At 44.7% G+C, this 16,674-nt stretch overlaps 1 protein-coding gene across 5 annotated transcripts in view; it reads right to left on the reverse strand.

The window, feature by feature from the left end:
* The window catches only part of LOC109903473 (PHD finger protein 14), a 109,486-nt gene that overhangs the window by 49,184 nt on the left and 43,628 nt on the right, over nt 1-16,674 (reverse strand). For 4 of the 5 annotated variants that reach the window (XM_031788782.1, XM_031788781.1, XM_031788780.1 and 1 more), the window contains exons 17-18: nt 10,221-10,283; nt 9,895-10,019 (exon numbers count right to left, since the gene is read on the reverse strand). In XM_031788782.1, coding sequence (XP_031644642.1) covers nt 9,895-10,019; nt 10,221-10,283 — 188 coding nt within the window. Of the gene's footprint in view, nt 1-4,519; nt 8,449-9,894; nt 10,020-10,220; nt 10,284-16,674 lie in introns of those variants that run through there. The other variant, XM_031788783.1, reaches the window with a different exon arrangement.

A 16,674-nucleotide genomic window follows, 5' to 3' on the forward strand; every position in this document is an offset into this window, starting at 1 on the left:
ATGGGTGGGCCTAGTAGGGCACAGGCCCACCCACTTGTGAGCCAGGACCAGCCAATCAGAATGAGTCTTTCCCCACAAAAGGACTATATTACAGACAATAAGTACTCCTCAGTTTCAGCTGTCCGGGTGGCTGGTCTCAGACAATCCCACAGGTGACGAAGCCAAATGTGGAGGTCCGGGGCTGGTGTGGTTACATGTGATTTGCGGTTGTGAGGCCGGATGGACACACTGCCAAATTCTCTAAAATGACGTTGGGATCTTATTTCAGCTCATGAAATATGGGACCAACACTTTCCATGTTGCGTTTATATTTTTGTTCAGTATACATGCAGGGGTTCTACTCTGTGGAGAGTGATATTAGTGGTTATGGCACAGCTGCTGGACAACCAAAGTGCAACATAACAGAGGTGTAGTCTAAATCAGATAAATGGGGAAAACGCTTTAATGAGTCGAGTCAAGAAAATATTAATTTGCTAAATGTTTGTTAGTGGTAATTAAATGTTGTTTAGTTGTTTGGAGATTAATCTGCATGCAGTATTTTAAATGGAAATGGAAAACAACGTGGGCTCGGTTGGCCTTGAATATCACACTCCAGGGTGAAGTTCCTCATCACCAACAACTTCAACATTGTTATCAACATCTTTATCATCAAAACCATCACTGTTGTCATAAACATTCACAAAGTCTTCCCTTGGTTAAAAGAATGTTGAACAGAAAACAAATAAGCCCCTGATGACAACACATCGAATCCGGCCCGGTGATCCTTTGATATGTGACTTATTTATGTCTTTGTTGCACCACATGCAAAGACAAAGTGTAGTCCATGTATGGAAACAGTCAAAGCGCATTTACTTCATTCCAACTCTCTCTGCCAGAGCAGTGCGGCGCCGAAGCCCCCAGAGTATTTGAAACAACGGGGAAGAATTTATCACACTAGGGCAGTGCAATTACCTGGAGGGTGTTCACGTGACGGGAGATCAATGCGCCACAAAGCGCTCAGCCATCGACTCCCACGTCCCACCCCGTGACAAAGTAGTTCTGTGAATTCTCTTCATAGAAACGGAGGGAGTGGATTATCGGTCTTCTCCTATAGCCTCTCACTTTTTGATTTAGTGTCGGGGCGGTGGGACGTTGCTGAGACATTATTAAAGAGGCATTGTTTTACAAGGTGGGCAGGAGGAGGTAATGAATGCGGCGAGACAGAGACACCATTGCAAGGAATTTACAAGCTCGTTAGGACACAACTCACTCACTACAAGGAGACAGGATACTATAGTGAAATGGGGTAGCCAGAAGCTGCCTTCACCTGGGTTCAAATACTTTGCCTAGAGCAATGGAACCAATACAACAGTCAAAAACTGCAAATCCTGCCCAACTGGCACTCGAGGCAGACTAAAGCAAATGCAGAAAAAAAATTGAAGACTTCAAATAGATTTGAACCCAGGTCTGGAGCTGCCAGGGACTGATAATTCACCTAGGTGGCCATGAGGCTGCTGTTCCCCTAGTCCACCAGCAGGGGGCCTCAGTGGGCCGAGTTCAGAGTTTGTGTGCGTGTGTGGATTGGAGCAGTAGCACCAGCAGGTCTGTGGCCTCTGCTTTGCAGGTAGAGCCTCACCCCTCTAGCCTCTGACTGACCTAACTAGTGCCCCAGCCTGCTCACTGGGGGCCTCTCTGTGCTGTCACCCCCTGGCCTTATGTTCTGTTACAAGAAGGGAAGACATAGTCTGACCCACAGGCGCACGCACACACACACACACACACACACACACACACACAAACACACATTCCTTAACAATGTACATCTGTCTGCGCGCTGGGGCAAACCCCACACTATTAAGATATAAGGCACCTCTGGGTGTTAGGTGATTCATCCTAGTTTGTAGTCACTGAGACATAGGAGGGGAGGAAAAAGGGAATAAAAAAAGGAGAGAAGGATAAGAGGAGGAAGGAGGTGCAACCAGGAAGTGAGTGGACACACACTGCGACGGTGGAATCCGTGGAATAAGAGAGGGGAAGGAAGAAGCTGGCTGGGGAATAATAGACTTGAGCTGCTTGGCTACTCTACCCACACAGCAGCCCAGCCCTAGCCTGGTATGCCTTTTCTCTTCTCTTTTAATGGTGGAGGAGAGGAAAAAAAGGTATGAAGTCAGCAAAAACAAAATGCCGCCATTAAATCATCTCTGCGGATCCTGTGTCAGGACGGTAATGGGAAACGCACTCATCATCCCAAAGGTTACTGCTCTTCCAGAACCTCCCTCCTCCTTTCTCTCCATCCTTCCGCTCTCTCCCTCCCTCCCTCCCTCACCCAGTCCTTGTCTCAGACTTACTCATCCCCATGGTCAGAACACAGCTGTAGCTTCCCTCCGCTTAGGCCTGCTCCCCCGGTCTCTGTGGACCCTGGGCTAAGAGGGGCTGAGAGAGGGAAGCAGGGAGAATGAGGGATCGGCGCAGTTACAGTTCTCTACGCTGTGCTGATTCCATCTCTCTGAGTCTCAACCTCAAAGTGACACTGCTGCCTGTCTGTCTGCCTTTCTATTGGGCCCAACACAGAGTTTTTCTCTTCCAGTCCTGGGTTCAACATCCATTTGAAATCTTTCAAATACTTTCAGCGTTTGCTGAATAATTTCAAATAGTGTTTGAATCCAGATCTGGGCCCAACTCTGACTGTATTTTTTGTTGTTGCTGCCTATCCATCTGGTGCCAGACACATTGGAGAAACTGAAGATCTCGTACAACGTGGTGTACTACTCCCTTCACAAACTGGCTCTAACCAGAATAAAAAGAGGAGTGGGTGGCCACGGTGCACAGCTGAGCAAAAGGACAAGTACATTAGAGTGTCTAGTTTGAGAAACAGACGCCTCACAAGTCCTCAACTGGCAGATTCATTAAATAGTACCCGCAAAACACCAGTCTCAACGTGACAAGTGAAGAGGTGACCCTGGGATGTTGGCCTTCTAGGCCACCACGTACCTATGTGAGAGACTCTCTCCAATACAACCCAACATTGCAGAGTTATGTGCATCCTTTGAAGCACACCCTTCTCATTAACCTGTGGTGAGTTATTCACACCCTTCTCATTAACCTGTTGTGAGTTATTCACCATTTTTAATGGACAAATAAGGTTTTATATGTAAGATGGTTAAATAAAGAGCAAAATGATGGATTATTATTATTTGTGCCCTGGTCCTATAAGAGCTCTTTGTCACTTCCCATGAGCCGGGTTGTGACAAAAACTCACACTCATTCTTATGTTTAATAAATGTGTGTGTGTGGCAGGCTTACAATGATGGCAAAAAACAACATTTGAGAGTGCACTGACCCTGGTGCTAGAGGGGTTACTCAGTTGGAGGTTGAATGTTTGAAGGGGTACAGGACTATAAAAAGTTTGGGAACCACTGATCTAGAGCATCCCAAATATGCTCAATGGGTTACCAGGTCTGGTGGGTATGCAGGCCAACTGGGACATTTTCAGCTTTCAGGAATTGTGTACAGATCCTTGCGACATGGGACCATGAATTATCATGCTGAAACATGAGGTGATTGCGATGGATGAATGGCACGACAATGGGCCTCAGGATCTCATCACGGTATTTCTGTGCATTCAAATTGCCATCGATAAAATGCAATTGTGTTCGTTGTCCATAGCTTATGCCTGCCCATATCATAACCTCACTACCACCATGGGACACCCTTATTCACAATGTTAATATCAGCAAACCTCTCGCACCATACACACACTGTCTGCCATCTGCCCGGTACAGTTGAAACCGGGATTCATCCGTGAAGATCACACTTCTCCAGCTTGCCATCAAAGGTGAGCATTTGCCCATTGAACTTGGTTACGACGCCTAACTGCAGTCAGGTCAAGATCCTGGTGAGGACAACGAGCACTCTGAGCTTACTTGAGATGGTTTCTGACAGTTTGTGCAGAAATGATTTGGTTGTGCAAACCCACAGTTTCATCAGCTGTCCGGTTGGCTGGTCTCAGACAATCCCATAGGTGAAGAAGCCGGAAGAGGAGGTCCTGGGCTGGCGTGGTTAGACGTGGTCTCCGGTTGAGAGGCTGGTTGGACGTTCTGTCATATTCTCTAAAACGACCTTGGAGGCAGCCTTTGGTAAAGAAATTAACATTCAACTCGCTGGCAACAGCTCTGGTGGACATTCCTGCAGTCAGCATGCCAATTGCAAAATCCCTCAAAACTTGAGACATCTGTGGCATGTGTGACAAACTACACATTTTAGAGTGGCCTTTTATTATCCTGAGCATAAGCTGCACCTGTGTAATGATCATGCTGTTTAATCACATTCTTGACATACCACAACTGTCAGGTGGATGGAGTATCTTGGCAAAGGAGTAATGCTCACTAACAGGGATGTAAACAAAAAAATCTGAGAGAAATAACCTTTTTGTGCACATGGAAACATGGGACCAATTACATTACAAATTGCGTTAACATATTGCGTTAATATTTTGGTTCAGTGTAATTAGCTGTGTAACTCTCATTTATCACTATGGTGATAAGGTGAAAAAGTCAAGAGTTTATTCAAGCTTTAATGCTGAGAGCTATAGGGGCCGGGAGGCCAGGCAACTTCACATACACACATATGAGTAGCAATATACATACTCTATAAATCACAGTTACTTTTACCCAATGTGGTAATACCACAACATGTAAATAAATAATCACATATAGAAATGTATGTAAACAAATACTAAATCACATATAGGCATGTGTGTAAACAAATATATTAACAATGAATATGTTTAGCAAGGAGTCCTTTAAGGTTCCTACTCAATAGTGAGCTTAACTCATTTTCTTCATAACACAGTAATAACAAAAGGCATATTATGATATAAAATCAAGTGTGAAGGCACAAATAAAATACACAAAAAAGCTTGGCTTGTCAATAAATACTGTACACACCGATCACACAACACAGCTAATAAGGTGTTTGTTCACACATTCTAAACTGTTGGAACACATAACATATTCTCAGGTTAAAAGTACATTTACTGTAGGCTACTATCGCCCTAATGGTTAGATACAGAGTTGGCCATAACCTAACCCTAGGCCTAATGGTTAGATACAGAGTTGGCCATAACCTAACCCTAGGCCTAATGGTTAGATACAGAGTTGGCCATAACCTAACCCTAGGCCTAATGGTTAGATACAGAGTTGACCATAGCCTAACCCTAGGCCTAATGGTTAGATACAGAGTTGACCGTAGTCTAGCCCTAGGCCTAATGGTTAGATACAGAGTTGACCATAGTCTAGCCCTAGGCCTAATGGTTAGATACAGAGTTGACCATAGTCTAGCCCTAATGGTTAGATACAGAGTTGACCATAGCCTAGGCCTAGGCCTAATGGTTAGATACAGAGTTGACCATAGTCTAGCCCTAGGCCTAATGGTTAGATACAGAGTGGACCATAGCCTAGGCCTAATGGTTAGATACAGAGTTGACCGTAGTCTAGCCCTAGGCCTAATGGTTAGATACAGAGTTGACCATAGTCTAGTCTAGCCCTAATGGTTAGATACAGAGTTGACCATAGTCTAGCCCTAAGCCTAATGGTTAGATACAGAGTTGACCATAGTCTAGCCCTAGGACTAATGGTTAGATACAGAGTTGACCATAGCCTAGGCCTAATGGTTAGATACAGAGTTGACCGTAGTCTAGCCCTAGGCCTAATGGTTAGATACAAAGTTGGCCATGGTCTAGCCCTAGGCCTAATGATTAGATACAGAGTTGACCATAGTCTAGCCCTAGGCCTAATGGTTAGATACAGAGTTGACCATAGTCTAGCCCTAGGCCTAATGGTTAGATCCAGAGTTGACCATAGCCTAGGCCTAATGGTTAGATCCAGAGTTGACCATAGCCTAGGCCTAATGGTTAGATAGAGTTGACCGTAGTCTAGCCCTAGGCCTAATGGTTAGATACAGAGTTGACCGTAGTCTAGCCCTAGGCCTAATGGTTAGATACAGAGTTGGCCATAGCCTAGCCCTAGGCCTAATGGTTAGATACAGAGTTGGCCATAGCCTAGCCCTAGGCCTAATGGTTAGATACAGAGTTGGCCATAGTCTAGCCCTAGGCTTAATGGTTAGATACAGAGTTGGCCATAGCCTAGCCTTAGGCCTAATGGTTAGATACAGAGTTGGCCATAGTCTAGCCCTAGGCCTAATGGTTAGATACAGAGTTGGCCATAACCTAACCCTAGGCCTAATGGTTAGATACAGAGCCATGCATGGTAGGGCTGGAGTAGGATTAGTAGTAGGGTTAGCTGATTAGCTGCAGTAGGGTTAGCTGTAGTAGGGTTAACTGGTTAGCTGGAGTAAGTTTAGCTGTCGTAGGGTTAACTGGAGTAGGGTTAGCTGATTAGCTGTAGTAGGGTTAACAGGTTAGCTGGAGTAAGTTTAGCTGTAGTAGGGTTAACTGGTTAGCTGTAGTAGGGTTAACTGGTTAGCTGTAGTAAGTTTAGTTGTAGTAGGGTTAACTGGAGTAGGGTTAGCTGATTAGCTGTAGTAGGGTTAACTGGTTAGCTGGAGTAGGGTTAGCTGTCTAGCTGGTTAGTTGGAGTAGGGTTAGCTGTAGTAGTACTAGCTGGAATAGGGTTAGTGGTACTAGGGTTAGTTGATTAGCTGTTGTATGTTTAGCTGTAGTAGGGTTAACTGGCTAGCTGGTTAGCTGGAGTAGGGTTAACTGGCTAGCTGGTTAGCTGGAGTAGGGTTAGCTGGTTATCTGTAGTGGGTTAGCTGGTTAGCTGTAGTGGGTTAGCTGTAGTAGGGTTAGCTGTAGTAAGGTTGGCTGGTTAGTTGTAGCAGGGTTAGCTGTAGCAGGGTTAGCTGTAGCAGGGTTAGCTGTAGCAGGGTTAGCTGAAGTAGGGTTAGCTGAAGTAAGGTTAGCTGTTTAGCTGAAGTAGGGTTAGCTGGAGTAGGGTCAGATGTAGTAAGTTTAGCTGGTTAGCTGTGGTAGGTTTAGCTGTCGTAAGGTTAGCTGGTTAGCTGTGGTAGGGTTAGCTGGTTAGCTGTGGTAGGGTTAGCTGGTTAGCTGTAGTAAGGTTAGCTGTAGTAAGGTTAGCTGGTTAGCTGTAGTAAGGTTAGCTTGAGAAGGATTAGTTTGAGTAAGGTTAGCTGGATCTCATGGACAGTCCTCTAAATTTGTTGTGGAGGAGGCAGAAGAGGATGAGGAGGTAGAGGGAGAACAAAGATGAGGAGGACTTTCTAATCTCTATAGGAAAACCACCAAATGTATTTCCTCAGCAGATTTTCCAGTGGACCTAAGCATTATGTGAGGTTTGGCAGCTCCCAGTGGCATGCATATAGGGTCCCCAGACAGATGAGGGGAAGAGAAAAGGAGTGACATAGAGGGTCCTGGGATGGGGGTGAGTGGAGGAGTGACATGTGAGGGCAAACTGTGACACTTCTGTCAAGGACCCTGACAGACAGACAGACCACATGGCAGCTGCTCAGTTGTCAGCCAGCACTCACTATGGGGCACTGGGGAGATGCGCACACACATACACAGAGCTGGGCTGCTTTTAAAGAAGTGTCAGTTAAACTGTCACTTTAAAATACTAATGAGAGGAAGGGAGACTAAGATGCCTAGACATCTACTGTACACTCACACACTGACATTAGAAGTTACAATAACCATTCATACAAATGTTGCTATAATTATTATGTTAAACCTTTGGCTGCTGTAGAGCCTAAGCGGCAACTTACTTCTCAAAAGCCAGAAAGGGCAATCATTCTACTAAAAACCACTACTTTTTCAAGGTCTACTAGTCCTCTACTCTAGAAAGTTCTACCCGATGACAACACTAGAAGAAGATTATGAAAGCCTAAGTTCAAGTGCATCTCCAATTAAAGGCCTTGACTGAGGAAAACACCATGTGATTGGACCACAAATGACTGGAGTCAATACAACTGATTGGATGTGGTGATAAGATGCTCAGGGAGGTCAAACTAGAGAAGTGCCATCATAGAATGGATGAGAGAGAGAGAGAGAGGGGGGAATCACTCCTTAGTCCAGTTAGGCCATAGTCCTTATAGAAGGGCCCTTAGAGATGACAATGACGATCACAAAGGGCCTGTCCAGTAAGACCAACATGTCCTTTCTTACAAGAATGACCAGTTCAGTAATACTGAACCTCCCAACATTTTATTTGCGCAAGTATTTTAGAATTCCTCAAAGTTAATTTCAATTCCCGCCTCTCTCCCTCAATTTTAATTGGACGGCCAGTAGGTGGTCCAATTTGGGTCATGAAGACGACCATGGTTGTGAACGTCAAAGATGGCCATCTGATCCCACACCCGCCGCCGTCATTCTTCCACGTAATTAAGTCCCTCTCTGTCTCTAAGCCAAAGGTCTGCTTCTCTCTCTCTCTCATCTGTCCAGCAGTGTCTAGGTGTGGGGAGGTGAGGAGAGGTGTCTGCCCCGGCTCTCACAACCTGTGCAATGCAAAGATAGAAAGAGTCAGGGCAGGCAGCACACCTCACAGCCCCCGACCTCCTTAACCTATAAAACACTGACAGAACCACACATTATTAGCTTAACCTTAAAACACTGATAACTAATACAGCTCACAGAAAGAACCCTATGGAGTAAGTGAATGTATCATACGCTTTCAGTTGAAATTAGCCTATGACCACGTTTCCATCCAACCATTTCATGCGGCTGAATTACCTGATGCATGAAAAAAGTCCCGACCGGACTGATGGAAGTATTAAATGCTGGTACAACTTTAGAAATGGCGACAGACGTTTAGATTTGTTTCTTCGACATGGTGGCAACTTATTGTGTCAAAATGTATTATGTGAGAAAGGGCGGCGGGAACGCCTTTATGTGCAAATATTGATATAATAACCATCATATCGAAGTAAACTTGGAGTCACGCGATGATATGTTGTGTGGTCCTCCCACTACGACTCGGGAAAGCATGCAGTTTATTACGCTACAGATGAAATAAGTTATGATGAACTTCATGCTCCTTTCCAATAAATACTGAGGGTCTTATTCTGGTGTCATGATGATGGATGCTTGGCTGCCGTTTCACAAATACAAATAATATCGCTCTTATCCATTATAATCTCATCATGTAGACTAGTCTACCCGCACTGTATCTGTGAGCTGTTGGCTAGAGCACATGTGACAAGACCAGAGTGGGCACATTTGTTATAACAGTTTTCTTGCAAAACCATCAGTAAATGAGATGGAAACCCATTTAACTTGTATTTTTCATTTGCTACATGGGAATTTAACGGTAAAAGCTATTTTATATGCACTACGTCATCACACACAGCCTTTTATCCACCAACAGTCTGATGGAAACATCTCTGGTGGGAAAATGCACATTTTAGAATATTCGCATGAAAATCTGTTGCAAACTCAGCTGATGACAGTCACAGTTTGTAGGTCATATGGAAGGCAACTACAGTGGTCTATACACTCAGAAATAAATACACTCTGATAAATCAGTCAGTCTACAGTGTGTTAATGCTGACTGCTTTAATTCACACACTATTGAGGGATGTAGTAAAGTTCCGGCCCTGTTTAAGCAGCGTGAGACAGTTGAACCTCTGATGGGAGACAAGGGCAGATCAGGCTGTTCATTACATCTTGATGATGTGTGTAAATGCAGTTGGCAGCTCAAAAGAGGTGTTCTATAGAGCTGCTGGCCTCAGCCCTGCTCACCAGCCCCCCCTCGCTCAGCCTACGCAAGGCAGCCAAGGCCTAATGAAGACTGAACTTTAATCTTCAGGAGGATACAGCTCCTCACACACACACACACACACAACACACATTTGAATACACACATGCACACAGACCTCCTTCCGCCCTCTCTCCTCACCTCCACACACATCCCCTCCCCTCCCTTTACACACACTGTGACCCACCTGACAAGGTTCTCGTTGTCCCCGGGTCCTTTGCAGGAGGTACAGTCAGTCCTGGTGTCGTCGGCTTTAGGGGTCTTCTTCTGCATTACAGACTGACGCTGACGCCGTTCACGTAGAGCAGGTTCCTATGGAAACATACAGGCTGATTAGAGCCGACAATGCTGTGTGTGTTAATGGTGTAGAAGAGGTGTTAAGAAAGAGAAAAATCCAGGTGAATAGAGTAGTACTGTATGTAACACATGGGGTGTGTATGTACTAGTTGTGAGTGTGTCAGGGAGGTTAGGAGATGGAGGAATGTTTAGTAACAAGGTAGAACAGTGACATACCTGCACTTCAAACTGTTCTTCTTCACAGATGGACACCCTCTTCCTCTTCTGCCCTCTGGTTCTCTGTGGAATACATCATGTGTTTCATTGCAGTCGGTCTTAACTAAGCTAGAATTGTGTGGTCATTTATTTGCTAATTGATTGATCTGTGTGAATTGATGAGAGATAATTGACCCCAGCTCTGGTCAGTCTCATGAGCCTTGACAGATTATCAGCTAGCCATGCAAGGGCACAAGGTCACAGCATGGTCACTTGTGGAAAATATCAATGTTTCTCCACTTTGAGTTGTTGAGTTACCAGGCAAATCATTAGTTATTGGTATTTTGTCTGAGAATCTGTCAAAATAATAATTTGAATTAATTAGATATATGCCCCACAAAGTATTGGCAGCATCAGACAAATCTAACTTTATTTATTGCTTGCTTGTTATCCAAAAGACTCAGGAGCCAGTGGAAGTTTGTTTATGACGTCGTCTGCTCCCTCAGCTGTTTGTCAAATAAAGAAAATCCACTGTCCTCTCTGCATTTTGCAACAATACCACAGGAAGCATAAATTGTTTTACATTTTTTTTTTTTTACATTTTTTGTTTGTTTGTTCTGGATTTAATCCTCTAATGCCGTGAGGCTGGTGTTCTGTTTTACCTCTGGTCATACAAGACAAGATAGCCACACAGTGCTGCCTGTGGACTAGGTCCTATTCATAGATAGTTACTAGAGTAACACTGCCTGTCAGTTGCACGAGAGAGAGAGAGTGAGAGAAAGGGGCAGGATAGAGAGAGAGAGAAGGGAGCGGGAAAGGGAGAGGCAGAGAGAGAGAGTGCGAGAGAAAGCTGTCGGGATATGGCTGCTCCCTCCCTCCACCTCTTCATGGATCCCACTTATCTACAGCCACCATACCCTGATCCTCTTCCGATATACTGCCCCAGCCCTGCCTCCCCTCCCTCCTCCCCATCCTCCCTCCCAGTCTCAGCTCCCTGAAGGAACATAACAGATAGTCATCAGAGAGGAGGGGAGAAAAACTCTCCAGTCCTCTTCTATTTTATATTTTCCCCAGTCTTTTGTTTTTAGACTGTCAATAACCAACCCCCTCCACACGTGGAAGGAGAGAGCCTGAGGAACACTCCTCTGTGGCCACTCATTGCTTGGCTGCCTAGCAAGAGTCAGAGAACACCCTAGTGTCTGTCTGTCTGTCTCCCTCTCAGACAACACAAAAACAATCTGTTCTTCCTTTTCAAATAGACAAAAATGAACACAAAAAAACAACCATAAATGTCTTCTCCTTCTGGACGTGTATCTGTTATGTCAGAGAGATTGAGGGAAGGGAGAGAAAAGGGGAGGGAAGAGGGGCGAAGGTGGTGTAGAGTGGAGCAGCAGCAGTATCGACGGCAGTGCTGTGTTGAGGGGGTCTGGGTTAATGTGTTTTTCTGTTAGCTCGCATAAAGCAGCGTACCCAGAAGAACGCTTGGCTGAGGACCCTGCTGCTGGAAGTACTCTGGGATTAAGCTGGCTTTTTCCGATTTCCTCTCGCCGCGTCCGCTCCAGTCGAGGAGCTTCAATTCTGCATTTATCTTCAAACGCAAGGCGTGCGATGGCAGCCGCTGAAAGGGACCTGCTTTGCATTTTCTATGCTTTTACCAGGGCACCCCGGTGCTGGCACAGCGTTAAAGCCCTGTTTCAATTAATCAGGGCTGGCTAATCGACCTCCCGCTGGCCCCTGCATTAGGATGAGTGTTGGAGTGTGTGTGTGTGTGTGTGTGTGTGTGTGTGTGTGTGTAGGGCCACAGAGGTAAGATGGCCCATTGCCACTCTGTGGTGCAGCTCAGCCTCCTCTAGCCCATGTTCAGGGCCTGCTGACTGAGTACACTGCCTACTGGAGGGTAGTGCCCTTCTAACTCAACATGTGCCCTCAATGTCACAGAGTATGGAGGAGATGTGAAGGACATCCTACACAGAGCCTGACAGTTATATTCCACTTACATACCCATGGGAGGGAGGTCAGCTTTAATACTACAGATGCATTGATGGAAGCTACAATCTAATTTGTCTGTGTAATTTCCAATCCCCCATATATTTATTATTTGAGGGAACACACACACATACGTGGCAAAATGTTTTCAGAATGACACAAATATTAATTTCCACAAAGTTTTCTGCTTCAGTGTCTTTAGATATTTTTGTCAGATATTACTATGGAACACTGAAGTATAATTACAAGCATTTCATAAGTGTCAAAGGCTTTTATTGACAATTACATGAAGTTGATGCAAAGAGTCAATATTTGAGGTGTTGGCCCTTCTTTTTCAAGACCTCTGCAATCCTCCCTGGCATGCTGTCAATTAACTTCTGGGCCACATCCTGACTGATGGCAGCCCATTCTTGCATAATCAATGCTTGGAGTTTGTCAGAATTTGTGGGGTTTTGTTTGTCCACCTGCCTCTTGAGGATTGATCACAAGTTTCCTGGGGAGTTTCCTGGCCATGGACCCAAAATATCGATGTTTTGTTCCCTGAGCCACTTAGTTATCACTTTTGCCTTATGGCAAGGTGCTCCATCATGCAGGATAAGGCATTGTTCGTCACCAAACTGTTCCTGGATGTTTGGGAGAAGTTACTCTCGGAGGATGTGTTGGTACCATTCTTTATTCATGGCTGTGTTCTTAGGCAAAATTGTGAGTGAGCCCACTCCCTTGGCTGAGAAGCAACACCACACATGAATGGTCTCAGGATGCTTTACTGTTGGCATGACACAGGACTGATGGTAGGACTCACCTCGTCTTCTCTGTACAAGCTTTTTCCAGATGCCCCAAACAATCGGAAAGGGGATTCATCAGAGAAAATTACTTTACCCCAGTCCTCAGCAGTCCAACTCCTGTACCTTTTGCAGAATATCAGTCTGTCCCTGATGTTTTTCCTGGAGAAAAGTGGCTTCTTTGCTGCCCTTTTTGACACCAGACCATCCTCCAAAAGTCTTCGCCTCACTGTGCGTGCAGCTCTGTACTGGTGGTGCCCCGATCCCGCAGTTGAATCAACTTTAGGAGACGGTCCTGAGGCTTGCTGGACTTTCTTAGGCGCCCTGAAGCCTCCTTCACAACAATTGAACCGCTCTCCTTAAAGTTCTTGATGATCCGAGAAATGGTTGATTTAGGTGCAATCTTACTGGCAACAATATCCTTGCCTGTGAAGTCCTTTTTGTGCAAACCAATGATGACGGCATGTGTTTCCTTGCAGGTAACCATGTTTGACAGAGGAAGAACAATGATTCCAAGCACCACCCTCCTTTTGAAGCTTCCAGTCTGTTATTTGAAGCTTCCAGTCTGTTATTTGAACTCAATCAGCATGACAGAGTGATCTCCAGCCTCATCAACACTCACACCTGTGTTAATGAGAGAATCACTGACATGATGTCAGCTGGTCCTTTTGTGGCCGGGCTGAAATGCAGTGTAAATGTTTTTTTGTGGAGTCATTTCATTACATGGCAAAGAGGGACTTTGCAATTAATTGGAATTCATCTGATCACTCTTTACAACATTCTGGAGTACATGCAAATTGCCATCATACAAACTGAGGCAGCAGACTGAGAAAATTAAGATTTGTGTCATTCTCAAAACTTTTGGCCACGACTGTACACACACACACACACACAGTACCAGTCAAAAGTTTGGACACACCAAATCATTTAAGGATTTTTCTTTAATTGAACTCTTTCATAATAATAGTGAATACTTCAAAACTATGAAATAACACATATATAATCATGTAGTAAAAAAAAAAGTATTTAGATTATTCAAGGTAACCCCCTCTTGCCTTGATGACAGCTTTGCACACTCTTGGCATTCTCTCAATCAGCTTCACCTGGAATGCTTTTCCAAAATTCTTGAAGGAGTTCCCACATATGCTGAGCACTTGCTGGCTGCTTTTCTTTCACTCTGCGGTCTAACTCATCCCAAACCATCTTAGTTGGGTTGAGGTCGGGTGATTGTGGAGTCCAGGTCATCTGATGCAGCACTCCATCACTCTCCTTCTTGGTCAAATAGCCATTACACAGCCTAGAGGTGTGTAGGGTCATTGTCCTGTTGAAAAACAAATTATAGTCCCCACTAAGACTATAATTTTTTATAGTCTGCAAACCAGATGGGATGGCGCACCGCTGCAGAATTCTGTGGTAGCCATGCTGGTTAAGTGTGCCTTCAATTCTAAATAAATCATACAGTGTCACCAGCAAAGCACCCCCACATCATCACACCTCCTCCTCCACGCTTCACGGTGGGAACCACACATGGGGAGATCATCTCTTCACCTATTCTACGTCTCACAAAGACACAGCGGTTGGAACCAAAAATCTCAAATTTGGACTCATCAGACCAAAAGGACAGATTTCCACCAGTCTAATGTCCATTACTCGTGTTTCTTGGCCCAAGAACTTGACTTTCCTAGTTAAATAAAAGGTTAAGTAAAAAAATGTAATAAAAAAGCATGTCTCTTCGTCTTATTGGTGTCCTTCAGTAGTGGTTTCTTTGCAGCAATTCGACAATGATGGCCTGATTCACACAGTCTCCTCTGATCAGTTGATGTTGAGATGTGTCTGTTACTTGAACTCTGTGAAGCATTTATTTGGGCTGCAATCTGAGGTGCAGTTAACTCTATTGAACTTATCTTCTGCAGCAGAGGTAACTCTGGGTCTTCCTTTCCTGTGGCGGTCCTCACAAGAGCCAGTTTCATCATAGTGCTCGATGGTCATTGCGACTGCACATGAAGAAACAGTTCTTCATGTTTTCCGAATTGACTGACCTTTAAGTCTTATTTGAGCTGTTCTTGCCATAATATGGACTTGGTATTTTACCAAATAGGGATATCTTCTGTATACCACCTCTAATTTGTCACAACACAACTAATTGGCTCAAATGCATTAAGGAGCAAAGAAATTCCACAAATTAGCTTTTAACAAGGCACACCTGTTAATTGAAATGCATTCCAGGTGACTACCTCATGAATCTGGTTGAGAGAACGCCAAGAGTGTGCAAAGCGATCATCAATGCAAAGGGTGGCTACTTTGAAGAATGTCAAATATAAAATATATTCAGATTTGTTTAACACTTTTTTGGTTACTACATGATTCAATGTGTTATTTCATAGTTGTGATGTCTTCACTATTTTTCGACAATGTAGAAAATAGTACAAATAAAGAAAATCCCTTGAATGAGTAGGTGTGTCCAAACATTTGACTGGTGTGTGTGTGTGTATATATATTTATATTTAATCTGTGCTCAAAAAATAAAGGGAACACTAAAATAACACATCCTAGATCTGAATGAATGAAATATTCTTATTAAATACTTTTCCCTTTACATAGTTGAATGTGCTGACAACAAAATCAAACAAAAATTATCAATGGAAATCAAATGTATCAACCCATGGAGGTCTGGATTTGGAGTCACACTCAAAATTAAAGTGGAAAACCACCCTACAGGCTGATCCAACTTTGATGTAATGTCCGGCAGTGTAGCCTAGTGGTTAGAGCGTTGGGCTAGTAACCGGAAGGTTGCAAGTTCAAATCCCCGAGCTGACAAGGTACAAATCTGTCGTTCTGCCCCTGAACAGGCAGTTAACCCACTGTTCCCAGGCCGTCATTGAAAATAAGAATTTGTTCTTAACTGACTTGCCTGGTTAAATAAAGGTAAAAAAAATAAAAATAAAATAAAATTAAAAAAAATCCTGGACAGTCTGTGGTGCAACGTGGCGCTGGTGGATGGAGCTAGACATTATGTCCCAGATGTGCTCAATTGGATTCAGGTCTGGGGAACGGGCGGGCCTGTCCATAGCATCAATGCCTTCCTCTTGCAGGAACTGCTGACACACTCCAGCCACATGAGGTCTAGCATTGTCTTGCATTAGGAGGAACCCAGGGCCAACCGCACCAGCATATGGTCTCACAAGGGGTCTGAGGATCTCATCTCGGTACCTAATGGCAGTCAGGCTACCTCTGGCGAGCACATGGAAAGAAATGAAAAGAAATGCCACCCCACACCATGACTGACACTCCGCCAAACCGGTCATGCTGGAGGATGTTGCAGGCAGCAGAACGTTCGACCCGGTGTCTCCAGACTGTCACATGTGCTCAGTGTGAACCTGCTTTCATCTGTGAAGAGCACAGGGCGCCAGTGGCGAATTTTCCAATCTTGGTGTTCTCTGGCAAATGCCAAACATCCTGCACAGTGTTGGGCTGTAAGCACAACCCCCACCTGTGGACGTCGGGCCCTCATACCACCCTCATGGAGTCTGTTTCTGACCGTTAGAGCAAACACATGCACATTTGTGGCCTGCTGGTGGTCATTTTGCAGGGCTTTGGCAGTGCTCCTCCTGCTCCTCCTTGCACAAAGACGGAGGTAGCGGTCCTGCTGCTGGGTTGTTGTCCTCCTACGGCCTCCTCCACGTCTCCTGATGTACTGGCCTGTCTCC

This window comes from Oncorhynchus kisutch, linkage group LG14 (genome assembly GCF_002021735.2).
Source record: "Oncorhynchus kisutch isolate 150728-3 linkage group LG14, Okis_V2, whole genome shotgun sequence".
NCBI classification, from domain to species: domain Eukaryota; kingdom Metazoa; phylum Chordata; class Actinopteri; order Salmoniformes; family Salmonidae; genus Oncorhynchus; species Oncorhynchus kisutch.